The 20,950-nt window shown below is 63.7% G+C and overlaps 4 protein-coding genes across 45 annotated transcripts; 2 read left to right on the top strand and 2 right to left on the bottom strand.

The window, feature by feature from the left end:
* The first annotated feature begins 479 nt into the window (after positions 1–479).
* On the top strand, positions 480–11,153 carry CIAO3 (cytosolic iron-sulfur assembly component 3). Of its 3 annotated transcripts, none has more exons than XM_005590806.5 (11): positions 480–548; positions 1,696–1,791; positions 3,299–3,442; positions 4,235–4,367; positions 5,721–5,855; positions 6,243–6,361; positions 7,143–7,272; positions 8,188–8,260; positions 9,213–9,350; positions 9,917–10,074; positions 10,263–11,153. In XM_005590806.5, the coding sequence occupies exons 1-11, from the start codon at positions 483–485 to the stop codon at positions 10,499–10,501; spliced, it is 1,431 nt and encodes a 476-aa protein (XP_005590863.3). In that variant the 5' UTR covers positions 480–482; the 3' UTR covers positions 10,502–11,153. The 3 variants fall into 3 exon arrangements, with proteins under 3 accessions (XP_005590863.3, XP_045238690.2, XP_045238689.2); XM_045382755.3 differs by having other exon boundaries at positions 4,149–4,367; XM_045382754.3 differs by lacking the exon at positions 9,213–9,350.
* A 40-nt stretch (positions 11,154–11,193) lies between these two features.
* On the bottom strand, positions 11,194–14,361 carry HAGHL (hydroxyacylglutathione hydrolase like). Of its 4 annotated transcripts, none has more exons than XM_074028460.1 (9): positions 14,110–14,361; positions 13,272–13,401; positions 12,861–12,925; positions 12,655–12,772; positions 12,464–12,572; positions 12,284–12,384; positions 12,009–12,110; positions 11,829–11,908; positions 11,194–11,626 (listed from the first exon to the last, which is right to left on the bottom strand). In XM_074028460.1, the coding sequence occupies exons 2-9, from the start codon at positions 13,374–13,376 to the stop codon at positions 11,458–11,460; spliced, it is 849 nt and encodes a 282-aa protein (XP_073884561.1). In that variant the 5' UTR covers positions 13,377–13,401; positions 14,110–14,361; the 3' UTR covers positions 11,194–11,457. The 4 variants fall into 4 exon arrangements, with proteins under 4 accessions (XP_073884561.1, XP_073884562.1, XP_065392913.1 ...); XM_074028461.1 differs by having other exon boundaries at positions 12,009–12,107; XM_065536841.1 differs by lacking the exon at positions 14,110–14,361 and adding an exon at positions 13,746–13,783.
* CCDC78 (coiled-coil domain containing 78) lies at positions 12,558–18,317 on the top strand. 35 transcript variants are annotated; one of them, XM_074028449.1, is made up of 15 exons: positions 12,558–14,141; positions 14,358–14,572; positions 14,792–14,926; positions 15,012–15,098; positions 15,314–15,448; positions 15,600–15,656; positions 15,748–15,836; positions 15,922–16,000; positions 16,105–16,230; positions 16,401–16,588; positions 16,703–16,802; positions 16,990–17,069; positions 17,738–17,804; positions 17,876–17,976; positions 18,114–18,317. In XM_074028449.1, exons 2-15 carry the CDS (start codon positions 14,513–14,515, stop codon positions 18,223–18,225), a joined length of 1,416 nt encoding a protein of 471 aa, XP_073884550.1. In that variant the 5' UTR covers positions 12,558–14,141; positions 14,358–14,512; the 3' UTR covers positions 18,226–18,317. The 35 variants fall into 35 exon arrangements, 31 of the variants coding, with proteins under 31 accessions (XP_073884550.1, XP_073884551.1, XP_073884548.1 ...); XM_074028450.1 differs by having other exon boundaries at positions 16,667–16,802; positions 17,880–17,976; XM_074028447.1 differs by having other exon boundaries at positions 16,667–16,802.
* ANTKMT (adenine nucleotide translocase lysine methyltransferase) lies at positions 18,309–19,713 on the bottom strand. 3 transcript variants are annotated; one of them, XM_045382758.2, is made up of 5 exons: positions 19,423–19,713; positions 19,162–19,266; positions 18,923–19,063; positions 18,730–18,780; positions 18,309–18,591 (listed from the first exon to the last, which is right to left on the bottom strand). In XM_045382758.2, the coding sequence occupies exons 1-5, from the start codon at positions 19,582–19,584 to the stop codon at positions 18,391–18,393; spliced, it is 660 nt and encodes a 219-aa protein (XP_045238693.2). In that variant the 5' UTR covers positions 19,585–19,713; the 3' UTR covers positions 18,309–18,390. The 3 variants fall into 3 exon arrangements, 2 of the variants coding, with proteins under 2 accessions (XP_045238693.2, XP_045238694.2); XR_012429579.1 differs by lacking the exon at positions 18,730–18,780 and having other exon boundaries at positions 18,781–19,063; XM_045382759.2 differs by lacking the exon at positions 18,730–18,780.
* Between the last annotated feature and the right edge of the window lie 1,237 nt (positions 19,714–20,950).

Here is a 20,950-nt window from a genome sequence, read left to right as displayed (position 1 = left end):
AGCGGCTCCCCAGGAAGGTGAGGCCTGTCCCCATCCCTGCTTTCTTCCCTGCCTGAATTCCCCAACACGAGCTGAGCGCCTTCTGCCTGCCACGCGAGTTCCGGGTTCTTGGGTTGCATCCGAGAGCACCTGGTTCGCAGGTACGCAACGGATAACGAAGTGAACGGAGCCAGGATCCCCTCCGCTTTCTTGTGAAGGCGGAGAGACTCCGGGGCCGGAGCTGCGGCGCTGACCCGGCCGCCCCCTGCAACCCAACCCGGGGCCGGGGACGCGCGGGAGGCGGAGGAAAGGGTCGGACCCGGGTTCCCGCGGGGTGGGCGGGGAGCAGCAGCGCCCGGGTTCGTCAGCAGAGGGCGCCGGCCGCGGGGCGAGGTGCGCGGTGCGCATGCACCTTGGAGGCGCTTTCCGGCAGCGTGGCGGAACCAGCCCGTTCGTTTCACGCCGTTGGGCGACACCTTCGCGCGGCGCCAAGTGCGGCCGTCATGGCGTCGCCCTTCAGTGGGGCGCTGCAGCTGACGGACCTGGATGACTTCATCGGGCCGTCTCAGGTGGGCCGGCCTGGGCGGGCGGGGGAGAGGCTGCGCTCGGTGCCCTCTCGCGCGGAGGGAAATTGTTCTGTGCCCCACTTCTTCCCCTGAGGAATGAGATCCGAATCCCGGGAGCCCGGTGGGGGCCGTCGGGGTCTCTATCGACCCCGGCGCGGGGCCTCTGACACTGCGGCCCGCTTCTTACCAACAGGGAAACTGAGGCCAGGGAGGGCGGCGCCCCCCGGCCCGCTCCTGTGCCCCACAGTGTCCGAGCGGGCTGCGTGGGAGGGTCCAGCGGTCGCTGGCTGGCGCCCACCTGCCCAACCCAGGGGAGGCAGCGGAGGCGGCTCCCACCCGTCCCTAACTCTAACCCGACCCCTGGGTCGCAGCTGGAGCGCGGCGAGGCCCGGATCGGGGCCTCCTCCCCTGCACGGGCGCCCTGTCAGGCCTCAGGACCCCCAAGCCACAGCCTTTGTATCCGCATAAACAGGCGCGGTGGGGACCCCACCTCAGTTGAGGGCGGTGGGGGCGGCCCGCTAGACGCCCCGCAATGGCTCCTCAGTAGAGCTGTCCTTGACGTCGCCCAGGTGGGCCGGACAGCTACCCTTGAACCCGGGAGGCTGCAGGCGCCCTTACCTGGGTGCGCCTGCCTGTCCATGTCCAACAGCTCCGCGGGGCCAGGGCTGAGCAGGGCGAGAGGCGGGCTGGGAGGCGGCTTTCCGGGCTGACAGGGTTCTCAAGGAGAAGGGAGAGAAATGAACTTGTTTCCCGGGCACTGGGCAGGAGGTGATCTCCAAACAGATCCAAGCACATGTCCTCTCGATGGGCAGTGTAACCCTCTGGCCTCTGTGGTAGTCACGCCCCCGTTCACCTGAAGGGTAAAGGTCAGCCTTGGTGGTGTCTCCGCGGGTGGGTAGTTTGCAGGCACCATTAGCACTGGCTTTCATGCACACTGGGACCTTCAGTGCCGCAGGATGTTGGGAACCCGTTCCCTGAGGTGAGAGCAGGGGGACAGGAAGAAGACGGTGGGACCAGCCTCAGTCCCTGAGTGTATGGCTGCGGGCAGAGCCTTCATGCCATGTGGCTGGGCAGCCATTCTTGAGACCTGGCCTCCCAGGGAGCCTCTGCCCACTCCCAGGCCTTGACTTGGGGTCTCTTCCTGATCTAGGAATGCATCAAGCCTGTCAAAGTGGAAAAAAGACCGGGAAGTGGCGTGGCCAAGATTCGCATAGAAGATGACGGGAGCTACTTCCAAGTTAACCAAGTAAGGCACAGGAGGCTGCCCCACCATCTCTCCTGCCTGGCTGGTCCGAAACACTTTTTTATCTGCTTCCTCCCAGCTCGGAGCGGTGACGCTGAAACGCTCCACGTCTTACCAGCCCTTTTCCACTGGTCGAATTCACCTGCCATCTGGGAGGCTGGGGGTCAGGGTGCCTTGGGCAGGTGAATGAGCAGCACCAGGCCAAACAGCAAGCTTGGTCTGCTCAGCGGAAGGGCTCTTTGGCAGAGATGGTAGATCCTGTCTGCCTGTTCCCCCTAGTTCTAACCATGTAAGATTTTCTAGTTCAGACCCCTTATTCTTAAAGCATAGTATTTCCTCTCTAAGTGATAAAATCCTGATGAAACTGTTAAAATTCAGGCCAGGCGTGGTGGCTCACGCTTGTATTCCCAGCACTTTGGGAGGCCAGGGCAGGGGGTGGATCACCTGAGGTCAGGAGAATCGCTTGAACCCGGGACATAGGGACTGCAGTGAACTGAGACTGCTCCACTGCACTCCAGCCTGAGACAGAGACTCCATCTCAAAAAAATAAAGAAACTGTTAAAATTCACCTGACCGTCTGCCATTTGAACTCTAAAAAACGTCTGCCTGATCTCATGAACCACTGCACTGAGACGATTTGCAGCCCAGCACTGGGGGCCTGGCCCACAAACGAAGGGAACCCCTGGAAGGTGCTGGGGTGCTGGTGGGCCCGGCTGTCGGTTTGTGCCTTTAGGCAGAACCAACGTAGGAATACAGGGCGAGCTCAGATTGTGACTTTGCATGACACACAGGCCTAGCAGAGAGCGGGGCTGTGAGGGGTTCCCACCCAGTAGCCTTGCTCCTCTGGCTGCGTTCCGGGCCACTGCAGCACCCCTGACCCTGCTCAAACCATTCCTGCCTTTGCAGGAGGAGTTGGGGGAGCTCAAGCTTCGTGCATTTTGCATCTAAGAAAAGTGGCTAAGGGATGTCCCAGCGTCCCCACTGGAACACCTCGTTCCTGCATCTGTTTGGCCGAGTCTGACGATCGTTTCTGCCCTGCCAATGGGGGGCCAGGCTCCCAGCCTTCCTCCCTCTGCTTTCCTCTTCCCATCCCTTTGTCCTTTCCTTCTTTGTCCTCAGCTCTCCTGCCTCCTCCTTTCAGAGCCCACCTTCAGCTTTTTCCTGCCCCACAGCCCCGTGAGTGTGCACCGGGGCCAGCACCTGTCCAGGACCCCATGGGTGGGCGGGGTGGCAGCTGCTTTGCTGAGAAACCAGTGGCAAGCCTTATTCCTGTGATTCTGATGCACTAACCAAGTCGTACCAAAAAGTAGACTTTGATGGCATTATGAAACTCTAGAACGTGTGTGTGCATTTTTGTAATACATGTCTAATTTTTAAAAATTAAGCAGCACACAAGCCCAGCCAGCAGCCATGTTGGTTGTTGGTTATGAGCTGGACTCCACTATCCTCTGGCTCCATGTCCTCATGCAGAGGGGGCTCGCGGTGCGCACCGAGTTCTTCTCCCTTGTAGGACGGCGGGACCCGGAGGCTGGAGAAGGCCAAGGTCTCCCTAAACGACTGCCTGGCGTGCAGCGGCTGCATCACCTCTGCAGAGACCGTGCTTATCACCCAGCAGAGCCACGAAGAGCTGAAGAAGGTTCTAGATGCTAACAAAGTAAGTGGTGGGCGGCCAGAGGACTCTGCTTTAACCTGAAATCCACCCCAGCAGCCGAGGCATTTTGCCAAGGGCAGCTTGTGTGGTGCCGCCTGCAGGTGGCACCTGCCTTTCTGAGGCTTGGGATCTTGGTGATTTACCTGTCAGTTGGTGCCAGTGGTGAACGTGTCAGGCCCGGAACTTCAGGTTCTAAATATACATCAAAATGACACCCTTGCCGGGCGCAGTGGCTTGCACCTGTAATCCCAGCACTTTGGGAGGCTGAGGCGGGTGGATCACCTGAGGTCAGGAGTTCAACACCACCCTGGCCAACATGGCAAAACCCCGTCTCTACTAAAAATACAAGAATTAGCCAGGTACGGTGGTGCACACCTGTAATCCCAGCTACTCGGGAGGCTGAGGCCGGAGAATCACTGACAGAAGTTGCAGTGAGCCAAGATCATGCCATTGCACTCCAGCCTGGGTGACAGAGCGAGACTCCATCAAAAAAAAAATGATATCCTTGGCCAGGCACAGTGGTTCACACCTGTAATCCCACCTACCCAGGAGGCTAAGGCAGGAGAATCCCTTGAACCTGGGAGGCAGAGGTTGCCGTGAGCTCTGATCGCAGCACTGCACTCCAGCCTGGGCAACAGAGCAAGACTCTGTGTGGGGAAAAAAAAAAAAAAAAGACACTCTTGATAGAGCTGGCATGCCCTCTCCACAGCCGACGGCATCTCACCGGGCAGCTCTGGGCACCAGGAATCAGCATAAGGCCGGCAGAGTAAGCAGCGTCTTCCCCTTGCTTTGCAGATGGCGGCGCCCAGTCAGCAGAGGCTGGTTGTAGTCTCAGTCTCGCCACAGTCTAGAGCATCGCTGGCTGCACGGTTTCAGCTGAATCCTACAGACACTGCCAGGAAATTAACCTCATTCTTTAAAAAAATAGGTAGGCTTTGAACCTGGGGTAACACTGCCACTCCACACCAAGGGGGCGTCTGAGTGAGCCCAGGCTCCTCGTGCCTCTGAGTCACTGACATGCCACCCAGCCCTGAACTTCAGTGCTACAGAAACTTTATTCCCTCTGTGACCTCAGCCTGAAGTTTTGATTTGACATTTGAGAGCAGCGCCTTCTCACAGAAATCGTCTGCATTCTGACTGTGCACTTTCTGTGAGTTGGGGCTGACCAACTCCTTGTACTTTTTAGCTGATGATATTAAGGCACTCTCTCCGGGGCTCCGCTGGGTTCAGCTAAGGCCAGCTTCGGCGGACTTCGGTTGTGTGCCTGGAGCTGGGCTTGGGTGTCTTGAGAGGCCCCAGCTAACCAGCTCCTGTGCCCGGTGGCTCACTGGGAATGAAGGGGCTGGACCTCATGGCTACTGTGTGCCTTTCATGGGTAACCGCCACGTCCAGTCCCTTCGTTCCCAGTGAGGCAGGACTGTGTGCTTTGTACCCGGCAGACTGCCTGTCATCCAACTGTGTCCCGGGTCCCTCACATTGGAAACCTGTTGACACTGGCAGGTGCCCCGTGGCTCTTGTCTGACCCACACCCACGTCCAGTTGGTGTCTGAGCAGTGCTCTGGCACTGGGAGCCTGACCTGGTGTCTCAGGGGAAACCTGGCCTGGGGCAGCCCGTAGTTCTCCAGGTGGAAGGTGTGGGTTTCGTCCCCACCGGAATAGGAAGCAAGTTCAAAGATTTTTACTTACAGATCACGGGCAGGTGGGGCACAGTGAGTCCGAAGGCCGTCTTCCGACCATGGGTTACATGAGGCAGGAATGACAGGTCAGGCAGAGACAGAGGGACCCACGTGCTGGTGCCTCTGCTGGGGTCCAGGGCACGATCAGGCAGGTTTACCAAGCAGTTCTAATTGCTGGGCTTGGAGCCGGCGGGCCTGTCCCAGGAGTCCTGCCGTGTGTGAGGGGCGGCCACTGTGGCAGGTCTGCACACTCAGGGTCCGAGGGGCCAGTCCAGCAGGCCACGTCCAGCTGTGCCCTAGGGAGGGTCACCGGGAGCAGTGCACGTGGCAGTTCCCTGGACCAGCCTCGCTAAGGAGCTGGGAGGGTGGAGGACTGAGCTGCCGAGCGGCTGCCCTGCCTCTGGGGTGGGAAAGCAAGCCCTGCATTCGCAGGGGATGCCGAGGCAACGCGGCTTAAGGAGGTCCCCACGGTGGGGCCGGGGCTTTGGCACGGGAAGCGGGTGCCACACACGTCCCCCAGCAGCACCACGGTGGTCCACACACAGGCGTGTACTCGCGTGGGCGTCCCGCGCGGGGCTAGCCAGGCACCCACCTTCACCTTCCAGGGGTGCACTTTGTCTTCGACACCGCCTTCTCAAGGCACTTCAGCCTCCTGGAGAGCCAGCGAGAGTTTGTGCGGCGATTCCGAGGACAGGCCGACTGCAGACAGGCCCTGCCCCTGCTGGCCTCCGCCTGCCCAGGTGTGCTCATGGTGCGGGTGGTGTGAGAGTCAAGTTCGAGTTAAGTTAAAATGTGACATGGTATGGACACGGATGACAAGGCGGGGGATAGGGGGTGGAGACGCAAGCCGGTTTCGCAGGACGGGTTAGAAATGTTGGCACAAATGGCCTTTTGTGGAGAAGGGGCTGCCCTCCCTTGGGAGCCACCCACAGTCACCTCAGGTCCCTAGGCGGTGTTGCGTGCACGCCGAGCTCCACGTGGTGGTGGGAAGAACAGGAACGAGCACTCTTTAATGTCATCATGATCTCCCGTATGAGCGGACCCGCCTCCAGAATGTCGTGCTGCTGCCTGTGGGTGCGGGGGCCGCCGTGCGCCCCCGCCAGCCCCGTGTGCCCCTGTCGCCTCAGGCTGGATCTGCTATGCCGAGAAGACGCACGGCAGCTTCATCCTCCCCCACATCAGCACCGCCCGGTCCCCGCAGCAGGTCATGGGCTCCCTGGTCAAGGACTTCTTCGCCCAGCAGCAGGTAACGGCGTTGGGCCGCCCCAGGCTCAGGCTGGGGAGCGGCCAGACGTGATTATTCTGGCTGTTTGCCGCGAAGCCGCAGGAAACAGTCCTCGCCCTGGTGTGTGGCCTTCCCGAGCACACCTCCACCCTTGTTCCCTCCTAGTTCAGGCCACTCCTCTCCTGCTGGGCAGCACAGGGCCACGTTCTGATCCACAGCTGCTCACTGCTCACGCAGCGACAGCCAGGCCTGGGGCTGAGGGAGCAGGAGGCCCTCGGGCAGCCCCGGCCACCAGATCCACAGGGTGCCCAGCACGACCCCCACCTGAGGCCCCGCGGGACTGAAGCCTGACGACACTCAGCCAGTGGGGGGCGGGAGAGGGTGAGGGTGGCCCTGGTGGTGCCTGGGCCCGGAGTGCCCATGTCCCCTACAGCACCTCCCGCCCGAAAACACGGATTTTCACCTGGGGCTGGGGCTGGTTGGTTCCCCTGTGACATCCGTTTCCCCGGCTGGTGTGCAGCGAGAGGGCCTGAGCTGTGGGAAGGCCACTTCTCCTCCTTTGGACTTGGCTGTTAGGGAGTGCAAGCACGCTGGGAACGGGTCAGTGTCGTTTTCTGTCGCAGCCAGGGCCTGTCCTGTCCAGGGGCACATCCACAGAGCCAGCAGGAGGCTTCCTGGGAAAGGGAGTGAGGCTCACTGTCCCTCGGGGTCCGGCCTGGCTGCAGGATGGCTGAGTTCCAGGTCACGCCTCGGCCACCGTACTGCTGGGATTGGGGAGACGTGTGTTTGTTTTCCCTCGTAGCGCTTGACTCCTGACAAGATCTACCACGTCACGGTGATGCCCTGCTATGACAAAAAGCTGGAAGCCTCTAGACCCGACTTTTTCAACCAGGAACACCAGACACGGGACGTGGACTGTGTCCTCACAACAGGTGTGGTCATGCCGTGCGGCCCGGAGCCCTCGAGCCTCCTGGTCTGCTTCCTGAGCCCCAAGCACAGGTGGCGACTGCCCAGGATCCTGCTTGCGGGGGCTCTGGCTGGAGCCTGGGGGCTTGCACGCGTGCGCGTACCCTCATCTCTCCCGTTGGAGCCAGGTGGGCCCGTTTGCAGCTGGCCTGTCTCGGGGACCTGTGGCCAAGTGGCCCTCAGTAGTACCTCCTTGCTGGCTCTGAAATGAGTCTTTGGAGGTGGGCAGAGATTCTCAAGTGCAGCCCCTTCAGCTCCCATTAGTCACCCCATTCCTGAGTCAAGCAGCCCCACAGTCTCCCCAATGTGAGGCAGAAAAGCAAACTGCGGCCGGATGCGGTGGCTCATGGCTGTAATCCCAGCACTTTGGGAGGCAGAGGCAAGTGGATCACGAGGTCAGGAGTTCAAGACCAGCCTGGCCAAGATGGTGAAACCCCGTATCTACTAAAAATACGAAAATTAGCTGGGAGTAGTGGTAGCGCACGTGTAATCCCAGCTACTCGGGAGGCTGAGGCAGGAGAATCACTTGATTCTCGGAGGACAGAGCTTGCAGTGAGCTGAGATCGCACCATTGCACTCCAGCCTGGGTGACAGAGTGAGACTCCGTCTCAAAAAAAAAAAAAAAAAGAAAAGCAGACTGCCCAAGAGGCTGGACAGATGGACACTGGGTGAGCAAAGTGTCCATCTGGGCAGGACCAGGTGGCCTCCAGAGGGGCTTCAGGAGTGACCAGGCCCGGCCTCCCTACCACGGGCTGGGGTGGACATTTGGGGCCTTCTGGGGCCAAAGTACAGACTGCTAGGGACGCAGGCGGCTAGGATGTTCTCTGACTTTGTTGCTGGGATCTCAGCTAAAGAGTGTCTGTGCTGTGGTTTCCTTGCAGGAGAAGTTTTCAGGTTGCTGGAGGAAGAGGACGTCTCCCTCCCCGACCTGGAACCAGCCCCTCTGGACAGCCTGTACGTATGTCTGCCACCAAGAACTGTTATTTTAGCTTCTAACGCCGCCTCTGGGGATAGCATCCCCCTGCTCTGGGCTTGCCTCCCCACAGCCCATCTTGGCGACCTGTATTTACTCTATGAATCTGTACTTTCACCCCATATATTTACTACACCTCCACTCTATAAGCCCTCTATCAACTATTTCCACAGATCCACTGTACAGCTGCCCCAGCATTCACCTTTTAAGTTAAAGACTGAGAGAAATAATCTCTCTCTACAGTGAAATGCCTCAACTAGCCACATCCACTTGACCTCCTATTATTATATCCACGGTCTTTACATTCTTCCTCATTGTTCAACTAAAATTATTAAGCACAAATTACCATCTATTTACCCCACCAAAAATAATTAATATACAAAATCACAACAACCCTTGAGAATTAAAATGAACAAAAATCTGTTCACCCCATTCATTGCCCCACCTCAGAAGTGGCTGAGTGGCTTGGCGCAGCGGCTCATGCCTGTCACCCCGGCACTTTGAGAGGCCGAGGTGGGCAGATCACCTGAGGTCAGGAGTTTGAGACAAGCCCGGCCAACATGGTGAAACCCTGTCTCTGCTAAAAATACAAAATTTAGCCAGGGGCGGTGGTGGGCACCTGTAATCCCAGCTAGTTGGGAGGTTGAGGCATGAGAATTGCTTGAACCCAGAAGGGGGAGGTTGCAGTGAGACGAGATCGTGCCACTGCACTCCAGCCTGGGCAGCAAAAGTGAAACTCCATCTCAAAAAAAAAAAAAAAAAAGAAGTAGCAGGGCCCCTGTGATGGCCGGGGACACTGGAGCTGTTCCTCTGTGCCTGTGACTTGTCTCCCACTTGGAAACGCAAACGGTCATGTGTGAGGGACACAGGCCCTGCTCTGGCAATTGGCAGGCAGCAGCCCCAGCGGTGCTGAGGCCGCTCCCTCCTTGCCAGGTGCAGCGGTGCCTCTGCAGAGGAGCCCACCAGCCATCGGGGAGGGGGCTCGGGGGGCTACCTGGAGCACGTGTTCCGGCACGCGGCCCGAGAGCTCTTTGGAATCCATGTGGCTGAGGTTACCTACAAACCCCTGAGGTCAGTGGGATGGGCCAGATCTCTGGGCAGAGCGACCACACAGCCCCCAGCCTTCCTTGGGCTGCTGCCTCACCCGGGGTCCTCCCACAGAGATGGGCTGGGTGGAGGACGGCCTGCAGGGTTTGGAGGGGACCCTGGGCCCAGGCAGGGCCCTCCTGGTGGGCTCAGGGTGTGACTTCACTTAAGCCCTCCAGGCCTCAGTCGGCCCATCGTGGGGGATGGTGACCCTGAGCCCGAGAGGCCAGCGTGGTCAAGGGTGGTGGGTGTCTGACGCAGGGCATGCAACCACATCCCAGGCGGGAGGGCCAGGGCCTCACAGCCATCCCTGGGGAGGGAGGCCTGTTTTACAGACAGGGAGCCCAAAGCTGGAGGTGAGGTCCCCTCTGGACTCGTGGCAGTGAGCTTTCCGCCCTCTCTCCGTTCCTGTCCGTCCCCCTGCCCAAGAGAGAGGGAGAGAGCCCTGGGAGCTGCCCGGTCATCCCCTGAAGCCCAGCAGGCCTCCCCTCCCAGGCGGGCAGGAGCCTGGTGGGTGTGCCACGTAGACAAACCCCACCTGTGCCCCCCAGGAACAAGGACTTCCAGGAGGTGACCCTGGAGAAGGAGGGCCAGGTGCTGCTGCACTTCGCGATGGCGTATGGCTTCCGCAACATCCAGAACCTGGTGCAGAGGCTCAAACGCGGGCGCTGCCCCTACCACTACGTGGAGGTCATGGCCTGCCCCTCAGGTAGCTCCCGTGAGGGACAGGACACGAGGGCCCCTTCTGGGACCAGAGCTGTGGGCCACCACCTACCAGGCTGGGAGTGGGAGGAAGTGGGGCACAGAGGGGCCCGGTCACCTCCCTGCTCCCAGGTGGTCAGGAGGCTCCGCTGGGGCACAGGCTGTGACCCATGTGTCCCGTCTGCTCTCCCACAGGCTGCCTGAATGGCGGGGGCCAGCTCCAGGCCCCAGACAGGCCCAGCAGGGAGCTCCTCCAGCACGTGGAGAGACTGTACGGCATGGTCCGGGCTGAGATGCCCGAGGATGTGCCTGGGGTTCAGGAGCTGTACACACACTGGCTGCAGGGCACGGACTCGGAGTGTGCAGGCCGCCTGCTGCATACGCAGTACCACGCCGTGGAGAAGGCCAACACTGGCCTGGGCATCCGGTGGTAGGGGCTGCAGGACCAGGACTCCCAGGAGGCCATGCGTGTGCGTGACAGCGGAACCACATGCCCCAAGACCCCAGGGCTCCCCCAAAAACTGTGAGTGAGCTGCAGGGTGTGCTGGGACCCAAGCAGGAGCTAGGACTGGCCAGGACCCGCGGCTGCCCCGTCACCTCCAGTTGGGTGCCTCTGGGTTCCCCGCTGGCTCTGCCCAGGTGGGGTGGCCCAGGCAGCAGAAGGTCCCCGAGGTCCCACAGCCTGTTTCGTTGGCCCTGGGCCGAGGGCCACAGGTGCTGCCCTTGCTGTTGCTAGTCGGGCACCCAAGTACTTGAGGGGCTTCAGCCTGTCTTGGGGTTGCCTGAGGAAGAGCAAGACGGGTTCCCACCCCTGACTTCTGGAGGCTTCCCCTGAAGCTCTGTGCAGAAGGTGGGAGACAAGAGCTGGACCTGCAGGGGTGGTCCCATCACAACCCTGTGTGTGGACCCTGGCAAGAGGGGGTGCTGGGCCCCTGGAAAGCAGGGGTTACTGTTACAAGGCTGTGGTCCAAAGCAAGCCAAGTACGAAGCAGCAGCCATCACTAGCTGTGTCATCCCCCAGCCAGGTCCCCGCCAGGCCTGTCTCCCAGCGTCTGTCTAATAAAGGCACCCCCCTCAACATGCCTATGAAACGGCTCCTCTCCTGGCACATCTGCCAACACAGAACGGCCTTTCGAAGCTTTATTTGTAGTTCAGAAGCCCCATGCGCCCCGCTTCCCAGAAACTCAGGTCTCGGGGCCCACACAGCCCCGCACAGTGGTCCTGTGTGTCCACCCAGGAAGCACAAGCCTGCCGAGGCGCACACTCCGAGGCTGCGCAAACGGCTGGCCAGGGCCTCAAAGAATGTTCCAGAGGTGGCCCTCGCGCGGGTCCAGCTGGCTGAGGTCACGAGAAGGGACGCAAGCCCCAGCCCTGTGAGGGTCTGGATGGGTCACTCCTGTGGGGCTGCACTCAGGAGCCCCCACTGCAGCGCAAGGAGGGCCCGCGCCTGTGGCTGCCGCGGCTCGCCTGCCTGTTCGAAGCGCGCCCGCTCCTTGTAGAGCGCCTCCAGGACGTCAGCGGGGACCGCCTTGCCCGTGAACTTGCGCACCGACTCCTCTCTGCAGGAAGGAGTGCAGTGAGACGCAGGGCCCACTGCCCACGCAGGAGGATGGTGCCGAGTGGCGGGGGCGGGCGGGAAGGCACTTAATAAGCAGCCTCCCCCAAACCAAAGATGCTCACTCAGCCCAACACGCGGTCCCCAGATGCCTTCCTAAGGGTCCACGTGACGGTGGAGGCCCCCGGGACGACAGCCATACTCACGCCACCCGCAGGAAGGGGTTGTAGAGGCGCTCCTCGCCCAGAGTCGACGGCACTGTGGGCACGTCATCCTCATCCCTCTTCTGGAGTGACCACAGGCCCTGGTCACCATTGGACCTTCTCTGAAAGCCCCCCAAAGCCTGTGCCCCCCACCCTCTTGCCGAGGCCGGAAAGGGGCCGTGCCTTAGCCCAGGACAGCTTGGCTCTCACGTGGTCGTTGCACGGCTCTACTTTCTGCGCAAACTCCAGGTTGCTAAGCGTGTGCTCGTGGCCGCAGAACACCTTCTGGAGGAAGAGCGCTCGGTGAGCGCGCGGGGAAAGTGCTCGCGCCGCTGGCGTGGCCTCCCCTCGCCGGCTGCCCTCAGGTGGGCATTCACTCTGCACCCCTGGCACAGTGCAAGTGCGGAGCGTGGGGCCTGCGCCCACAGGAGAGGAGGGGAGGGCCCAGGCCCGCTCACCGTCTCAGGGGGCAGGGTGCCCAGCTCGGCCAGGCTCTGGTACATCTGCTGGGCGCTGCCCTCCAGGCACGAGCCGCAGCCGGCCACCGACAGCGCATCCCCTGGCGGGGGAGGGCGGGTCAGAGCAGATGGGGCGGGGCCGGCGGGAGGCGGGGTGGGCACGCTCTGCGCTGCGGGTACCCGAGAACAAGGCGGGTGGGTCCGGGCAATCGTCCTCCCACAGGAAGTAGCTCATGTGGCCGGAGGTGTGGCCGGGCGTCAGGAGGCAGCGCACGTGGATGGCCCCGAACTGCAGCGGAGGAGCGCGCAGACCTGTGAGGGCGGGCGGAACCGGGGCGCCCTCCCCGCCCCTCCAGGGGGCGCGCGCTCACCCGCAGCTCCTCGCCGTGCGCCAGCCTGCGCGTCAGCGAGAAGATGCGCTCGTCCGCGCCCAGCACCGCCAGACCGGGACGCAGCCGCGCCAGCTCCGGGTTTCCTCGCGCGTGGTCCCTGCGGGCGGGCGGGCGGGGGCCGGGTTAGGTCGGGGTGGGACAGGGCGGCGGCGTCCTCCCGCCTCCCCCGCCCCGCCGGCGCTCACCAGTGATGGTGGGTGGTCAGCACGGCAGTCAGAGACACCCCCTCCCGGCCCACGATTTCCAGCAGCTGAAAGGGACGGGAGTGACGATAACACAGACGGTCCCAGTGGGCCACCCCCTCCATATCGGGGCGCCAGGTCCTGCCCCAGGCTGGCCAGGGCCCGGGGCAGCGCCAGGGAACGGGGACCCAGCGGGCGGTGACTGCGCCCAGCGCGTGCGGAGACCGCCAGGCAGCAGCGAAAGGGCGGAGGCCAGAGGCGCCCTAACTTCAGGGAGCCCCGAAATAATCGAGGAACCCCAGCCGCCAATGACGCCCAGAGAGCACTGCACGTGGGGGCTCGCTCCTGCCAGGGGGGTAGGGGAGGCTCTCGAGGGTCACGGCGGGGTCCCTGCTGCCCGCGGCCTGCCCTCACCCTCTTGGGCACGGCCACGTCCACGGCCACCGCCTCGCGCGTGATCTCCTCGATGACCAGGTACATGTAGTTGTCCTCGAGCACGGGGATGACCTTGACCTTCATGGTCACGAAGCTCGGCCACCCGTGCCTGCTCCAAAACAAGCCCCCCAGCCCACGGTGCCCCTTCAGGGCGGGGCCCGCTCTCCACACTCTAGGAAGGGCTGTGCGAAGCGGGCTCGGTCAACACGCTGGGGGCCAAATGAGGAGCCCGGCTCCCTAGGAACTCCCCGGCACTCGCGTGGAATTCCACGCACCGGGCTCCAGTAGGAGCAGAACCCGGCCGGTCCCCAACCCGCCCCGGCTCCGCCCCCAGGCCGAGCCGCAGTCCCCGAAGGCCACGCCTTCCTGCCAGGCCCCGCCCCTCGGCCCCCCGCCCTGCCGCCGCAAGACCCCTGACCCCGGGCAGCCGCGTTCCCCCGCCGCCCGCCTCACCCGCACTGCTGCGCTGACGGCCCGAAGGACAGACAGACGGAGGCGGGGCCTCGGCTGCCGGTCACGGGGTCTGGACGGAGCGCGGCGCCGGGCTCGGGAGCAGCCAACCGCCCCCCTCCGCGGACGCGCCCCGCCCCCGCCGGGCCCGGATCCTGCGCGCGGTGAGACCACAAGGCCCGCCGCCGGGGGTGCGCGTGCCCGGTGGGGCGCCGCGCGCGCGCTCCGACCCCGCCGCGCCCGGCGCTGGCACCTCCTCCAGAAAGCCCTCCGGAACGCCCCGACTGAGCCAGTCGTTTCCGAGTTCTCTGGCCCCTGATTGGGACCTGCGCGCCCCGCTTCTCAGGCCGGAGGTGCAGAGACATACCTCCCCGTCCGGGGCTCAGCCAGCACTGCTAGGTACACAGAAGGTGTCCAGCGAGTGTAGCTCAGGGCATCCTGCGGGCGGGCTGCTGCTCCATTCTGCGTGTTTGTCCGCAGCGTCCAGGCTGGGTGCTTTCACGCACCTGGTTCCATCTGCACAGGGAATGTGCAGGGGGCGCTGGGCCGCATTCCCCAGATGGGGAAACGGAGGCACGGAGAAGAAGAGCTGTCCTTCCTCCTCCACAACCACAGGTCTGGCCTGCCACTGTGGGCGGGGCCCTGGGAGTCACCTGGAACCAACAGAGGCCTTGGCAACGCACGCAGCAGTGCTTGTGGCAGCAGCCGCCATAGGGAGGCCAAGCGTGGAGGCGGCACCGGGCTCGGAGCTGGCCAGGGTCCCCTTGCCTATGGAGCACGCAGCCACCACAGGCCCCAGGCCTGGACCTCCCCCTCGGCGGGTGGACAACGTGAGTCCTCTGGGACGCACCACTCCTGCCACGGGGCTGGAGTCTGCCCTTTCCTCCAGGGGCCAGGAGGGTGCATGTGCCTGCACCCTGGGTCTAATCTCAGCCAAGGGAGGAACTTTTGCTGCTCAGCCAGGCAGGGAGAGGGGGTCAGTGACTGCATGGGAGTGGGGCCACTGCTCCAGGGACCCACCTGGGGAATGGGTGGCGGTGCCTCCCCAGGTTGTGCTACGAGCCAAGGACTGGCTGCCAGGAGCTCCTGGGGGCACCACAGCGTGGGGCACCACAGCGTGGGCCACCAGCCTGGAAGCAGAGGTCCCACCAGATCTGGTGCTCAGTGAGGAGCAGCAGCTGCAGGTGGGTGTGGGGCCCCAGGGTGCTGTGAGGAGGGAGGATGCCAGCAGGGCTCCACAGATGCCACCTCTCACCTGGCCACCCACAGATCTCCAAGGAGCTGGTCGACATTCAGATCACAACCCACCGCCTACAGGAGCAGCATGAGGCTGAAATCTTTCAGCTGAAGAGTGAGGTGAGCAGCCGTGTGAGCCAGCCTCAGTGCATGGGGGACAGACGGCTGCAGACCCAGGACACGTGCCCTGCACGGGTGTGCACACGCACATGGCATCTGTGGGTCTTGGCCTGCCCTGTGAGTGCTGCGTGTCCCTGAGCGTGCACCAGGTGAATGTTCACCTCCCCCAGGTGGCCCGCAGGCAGGTGTACCCGCTCATGCCAGTTGTCCTACAGATCCTTCGACTGGAGAGCCGGGTGCTGGAGCTGGAGCTGCATGGAGATCACACCAGCCAGGGCTGTGCGGTCCCAGTGGAGGCTGACCCCATGCACCGCCGGGCACCAGCCCAAGAGCTAAGACACAAAGCCCAGGTGCCTGGACACTCTGATGACTGCAGACTCCAGGTCACATGAGCACACAGAGGGCCTGGCTGGGAGAGGCCAGAGGGAAGCCTCAGCAGGGGCCTCACCGAGACTGGGGCTCACCCACCCCTTAGCCCTCCCTGCCCTCCGTTCCATTCAGGTGCAGCCTAAGAACGCCATGAACCCCGAGAATGAGCAACAGAGGCTGGGGAATGGCGTGAGTGTGTAGCCACCTAGCTCAGGGGAGAGGGCAGCACCTGGGACTCCAAACCTAGGGTCTCGTCCAGCCAGCCCTATATACCCCACAGCTGCTGGGAGGCCAGGAGCAACTGCAGAAACAAGTGAAGTGGGCGCTGGAGCGTCAGGAGGCCCGGCAGCAGGCACTGGAGACTCGTGTGTGAGTGGCTGTCTCACCTGGGGCCCCATCCCGGAGCAGAGAGAACCCCTCACCGTGGGCCTGAGCCTCACCTCTGTGTCCTCAGGGAAGCCCTGGGCCGGCAGCTGCAGGGAGCCCGAGAGGAGGCCAGAGCAGCTGGACAGCAACTGGCCACACAGGCTGTGGTGAGGCCCTGCCCTGCCTGCTTGGAGACCTGGAGGGTGGGGGCCCCAAAAACTCAGCCAGGGTCCACTCCAAGGGCACAGGATGAGGGCTGCCTCCACCCCAGGTGCTGTGCAGCTGCCGAGGCCAGCTCCGACAGGCAGAAGCCGAGAACACCCGGCTGCAGCTGCAGCTCAAGACGCTGAAGGATGAGTACATCCTGCGGCTGCAGCACTGTGCTCGGGAGGCGGTGGTGAGCCCTGCAGGAGCACCCTGAGGCCTGGGGAGCCCAAGCCTGGCCTGGGTGTGTTGGATAGCTTCAGGGAGACCCCGGGGCACCCACACTACTCAGCCTGCTGAGGTGGGGGGATGGTTGGAAAGATGGGGGGTGGGCCCCACGCGGACACAGCCCGCCACCTCCAGGAGCACGCAGACAGTGCAGGCCAGGCGCCAGCCACCACGGCCCTCCGGACATTCCTGGAGGCCACTCTGGAGGACATCCGGGCAGCGCACCGAAGCCGTGAGCAGCAGCTGGCCCGGGCTGCCCGCACCTACCACAAGCGGCTGGTGGATCTGAGCCGCAGGCATGAGGAGCTGTTGGCTGCCTACAGGTGGGCCCCGCTGGGGTGGGAGGCATCAGGCATCTGTGGGTCTTTAAGCCTGTGTCTCAAAGGCTTGGTGTGCAGCAGGAGTGGCCCAAGACAGACACTGGTCTACGCTGACAGGGCACCTGGGAACCCCCAAGCTATTTTTGGCGCAGCCAGCTTGGACCTGGAACCATTGCCCGTGCCCCTGGTCACTGACTTCAGCCATCGGGAGGACCAGGTGAGGCTAGAGACCCCTAGAAGCTCCAGGCCCAGGTGTCCCCCACCCACCCGCTGACCCACACTGGCCTTGGCCCCAGAACTTGCCCCAGGCCTCATCCTGGGCTCAAAAGAGAGCTCAGCCCCAGGCTTCTGAGGGGCCTGCCTTGTTCAGCCAACTGAGCTGTCCCCACCACAAACCTGTACAGCACGGCGGGCCTGAGGCACTGCTCTCATCCCCACAGAAGGGACCCGGTGGAGCCTCCCAGGGGGGAACATCAGAGCCACAGTGAGTGCCCTCATGGGTGTGAGGGAGACTTGTGGGGGATGGGCAGAGAGTGCAACACCTGCACCCTGGGGCTCCCAGTTGCTCCACCAAGCCCCTGCCAGGCAGAGTCTGGTCACAGCAACACACTCAGTGGCACGTCCCCACACTGGGGTTCCTCCGTGGGTCCCGGGGACACTGATAATCACAGGAGAGGGAAGAGGAGCTGCTGCAGGTGGAGCTGGCCTTAAACACAGAGGATCAGAGAGAGCACACCTGAGGGAGGTTTCCGCTGAGACCTGGAGGACACGGGGGGGTGGGAGCAGGGTGCCTGGTGACCTGGCCAGCCCTTGCCACTGGGCCTCCATGTTCGCAGCTGTACAATGGGCAGGGCTCCCCAAGGACCATCTCCCAGGGTTTAGGGCACACCCGTGTGGGGGTGGCATCCTTGTTGACGCTGGGGTCACTGTCTGGGCCAGCCTTGTGGTTTAGCCCTCCCTGAGCAGCCAGCAGACCCCTTGGGCCCAGGCTGCCCCCACACACGGATGGCTCCAAGGCCTAGGCTGGGCCACAGGAGCATGGGGGGCCAACGCCTCCCTCACTCACTCTCAGGTGTCCCCTCCCGGCTCTGGGAACCTGACTCAGCACCATCACAGGTCTGAAACCACTCCTCCTTTCCTCTCCCCTCACAGGGGCCTGGACGCTGCGTCCTGGGCCCAGATCCACCAGAAGCTCCGGGACTTCTCCCGCAGCACCCAGGTAGGAGGCAAGGGCTGGCCCAGGCCCCTCCTCACGCCGTGCCCCAGCTCATGGTTTATACCCCATGGCAGGCAGAGCTGGAACGGGAGCGGGCACAGCTGCTGGTCCGGGCCACGGTGGCTGAAGAGCAACTTTCTGAGCTACAGGAGTACGTGGACCAGCACCTGGGCAGGTGGGCTCTCGAGAGGGAGCACGGTGTGACCCCAGGGCCCTGGTCTGGCCGGAATGGAGGATGACGGCTGCCTCAGGCACTAGAGGCAGACCCATCCACAGATGGGCAGGTCACTTAAGCATGGTCCCTCTGAGCAGGTACAAGCAAGAAATCCTGAGGCTGAGGAAGCTGGCAGGTTCAGGGAACCCCTGGAAAGTGGGGGCTGTGCCTCCAGCCAAGCTCCAGCATCCAAGGACCGGCAGCCACTAGCCCGTCTCCCAGGACCAGAGCAGAGCCTATCACAGCCAGCATGGAGCCCTCCCACCCCGTCTCCCACGAAACATGAGTCGGGATACAACCCACAGAGTCTTTATCGTATTTGAACACTCAGCTGGCCTGAGAAACAAGGGCCCCCAGGACGGAGGCAGAACTAGGTCAGGGGGCAGCCTGGATGGGTATCCTCGAGGAGACGGCCTCCCCAGCCTGCCCACCCCCAGGAACATCGTAGGCCCAGACTCGGTCCAGGCCCTCGCCAGCCACGGCCACAGGCTGCCAGGTGGGGAGCGGGAAGCGCCCAGACACCACGCGGGCCCCCGCAGGCAGCTCTGCTCTCAGCTTGTCCTCCAGCAGTGGGAGCTGAGGGAGAGAGCAGCAGAGTTGGGGGGGGCGGGGCCCCCAAGCCTTGCACCCACCCGGCGGGCCCAGGCCCCAGAGCAGCAAACACCGTGGGGTGTGGCTGGAACTTCCCAGCAGGGCTGGCAACCCCAGACCTACCACGCTAGGGGCCAGGAACACAGACACGTTGCGGCAGTCCCTCAGGCTCACCTGCCGGAAGAGGAGTTGCCCCAGCGGGGAACAGGCCTGGTGGGCACGGGGTAACGGCAGCTTCCGAGTCCCGGCCCCCAGCCCTGGCAGGTGTCAGCCGCACCCTGGGCTGTCAGCGGGTGGCCAGGGCTCCCCAGGTTACCTTCCAGAGATCCTTGCGGCGATAGCAGACGCTGCCGGCACAGCCGGCCCTCCAGGCGTGCAGCCGCGCCAGCGCCACCAGCCACGGGTTCAGCTCGTAGCCCACGGCTGGGCGGAGGCCGCACCTGTGGGCCGCCAGCACCTGTGGGCACCGAGAGTGTGGGAACCAGGATGGGGACAGGGGCGCCCGCCGGCAGGTAGGGGGTGTGGGGCAGCGAAGACCCAGACACGGGCACTTACGATCCTGCCGTCGCCAGAGCCCAAATCCACCGTTTTTCCGGGGCGGCCTCGCAGCAGCGACAACACGTGCTCCACCTGCCGCGCGCTCGCGCCAATGTAGGGCACCTGGACCGGGAGGCGGCGGGAGTCCACTGGCCGCTCCCGGCCCGAACCACTCGACGTGGGGCGGAGCTCACCCCGGCCCCGCCCAGACCTTGAGACCCTGAGCGGCAGCCGCGCTCCCCTACCCGGCCCCGCCCCCGACCTGGTCCCGCCCCGCACCTGCAGCCGCAGCGGCACGCGCCGGAAGCCGGGCTGGAGCAGCAGCGCCCACACCGCGTAGGCCGCCAAGCCCGAGCCGGCCGCAGCCTGCAGCAGCTCCAGCGCGCCCAGCCGCCGCTCGCGTAGCTCCGTCAGCGCTTCGGCCGGGTCGTCCTGCTCCATGGCTGCGGGACGCGCGGCTCAGGGTCGTCCGCCCAAGGTCGTTCCCGGCTCGGGTCCGCGGCCTTCGCACCCTGGCCCGGAGCTGGCGGTTTGCCCTTCCCCTCCTGCCGGGAGCCGCCGCGCGACACCGGAAGTGGCCGGCAGAGCCGGCGCGGTCGGTCCGTCGCGCGGTGCGCTCCGCCCGGCCCGGCTGCCCTCCCGCGGGTTCCGGCGAGCGGCAGCCTCGCGGGCTCTGCCCCGCCCTGTTCCGCTCCAAGCCTGCCAGGGTCGGCTTCCTTGGTCCGCTCTGCGGACCGCTGTCTGCGGCCTGTGCTGGCTGCTGGCGACCCGCGGAAGGGGACAGGCAGGCCCTGCCCTGGGGGAGCGCACGTCCCGGCGGGAGTTGGGATACACCCGGCGATCTCACGGGCTAGAGGCCCAGGGAAACGTGGCTGCGCGTCTTTGGCGTGGAAGGAAGGGAAGCCTGCCTTGGAAGAGGGGCGATCCTGGCCCCAGAAGCAAACGGGGGCTCGCGTGGGGCAGCTGGAGCCCAGGGAGCCGGTGGGAAAACCGCTCCCCGGGATGAGACATCGTCCAGGCGGCAGCACACCCATGACTGCCTCGGGGAGACTGGTGGGGGGCGCTCAACTGACTCGGACACCCAGCGCCAGCCAGACCCCTGGAGGACGTCCTTCCAGTTTCCTCCTGCAGCCTGAGCGATGAACCCCAGTGGGCGGGAAAGGGATGGGGGGCTGGGGTCTGAGGGAGAAGGGCATGGAGGAGGGGCTGACACGGAGGAGAGCTTGAGCAAGCCCAAGAAAACAGATGCTGGCTCTCAGGCGAGTGTGGTGGGAGGAAAGCCGGATGTCACAGGTGGGGGGCCTCTGGCGCCTGCCCAGCTGCAGGGGAGGCAGACAGCCCCGGGAGTTGGGAGATCACCTTCCTTCTCCAGAAAACAACACACAAAAAGACCGAGTTCCTGGAGGTGACCTTGTGAAGCCGGGGGTGGGAGGTGCAAATGGAAGAGCCGAGCTCTGGGTCAGGCAGCTGGGCCACGACCTCCACACCCAGGGTAAGGCTGGACAGCCACGGATGTCGGCGATTGCCTGTGCGCGCCCTGGCCTGGCTCTTCCTTAAGTATCCGTGGCTGGGGTCGGGAGCCCTTGCAGGGAGAGAGGCTGCTTCCAGACATGGGTATTCCCCAGACCACAGCCCCCAAATGCAGAGTGTCTCACAGGCCTGCCCACATGTTGGCACCAGCCCTACCCAGCACAGTGTGTCCTGTCCCCTGGGGGCCTGGAACAGCCCTCCCAGGAAAGGAAGGGTGTACACTGAGCTCTAGGGGGAGCTGACAGCCCATTCCTGTCCTGCTGCCTGCATTGTTTCC

Source organism: Macaca fascicularis, chromosome 20, assembly GCF_037993035.2.
Source record: "Macaca fascicularis isolate 582-1 chromosome 20, T2T-MFA8v1.1".
NCBI classification, from domain to species: Eukaryota; Metazoa; Chordata; class Mammalia; order Primates; family Cercopithecidae; genus Macaca; species Macaca fascicularis.
Note: the sequence above shows the minus strand (reverse complement) of the source record. Positions and strands in the feature narration are given on the sequence as shown.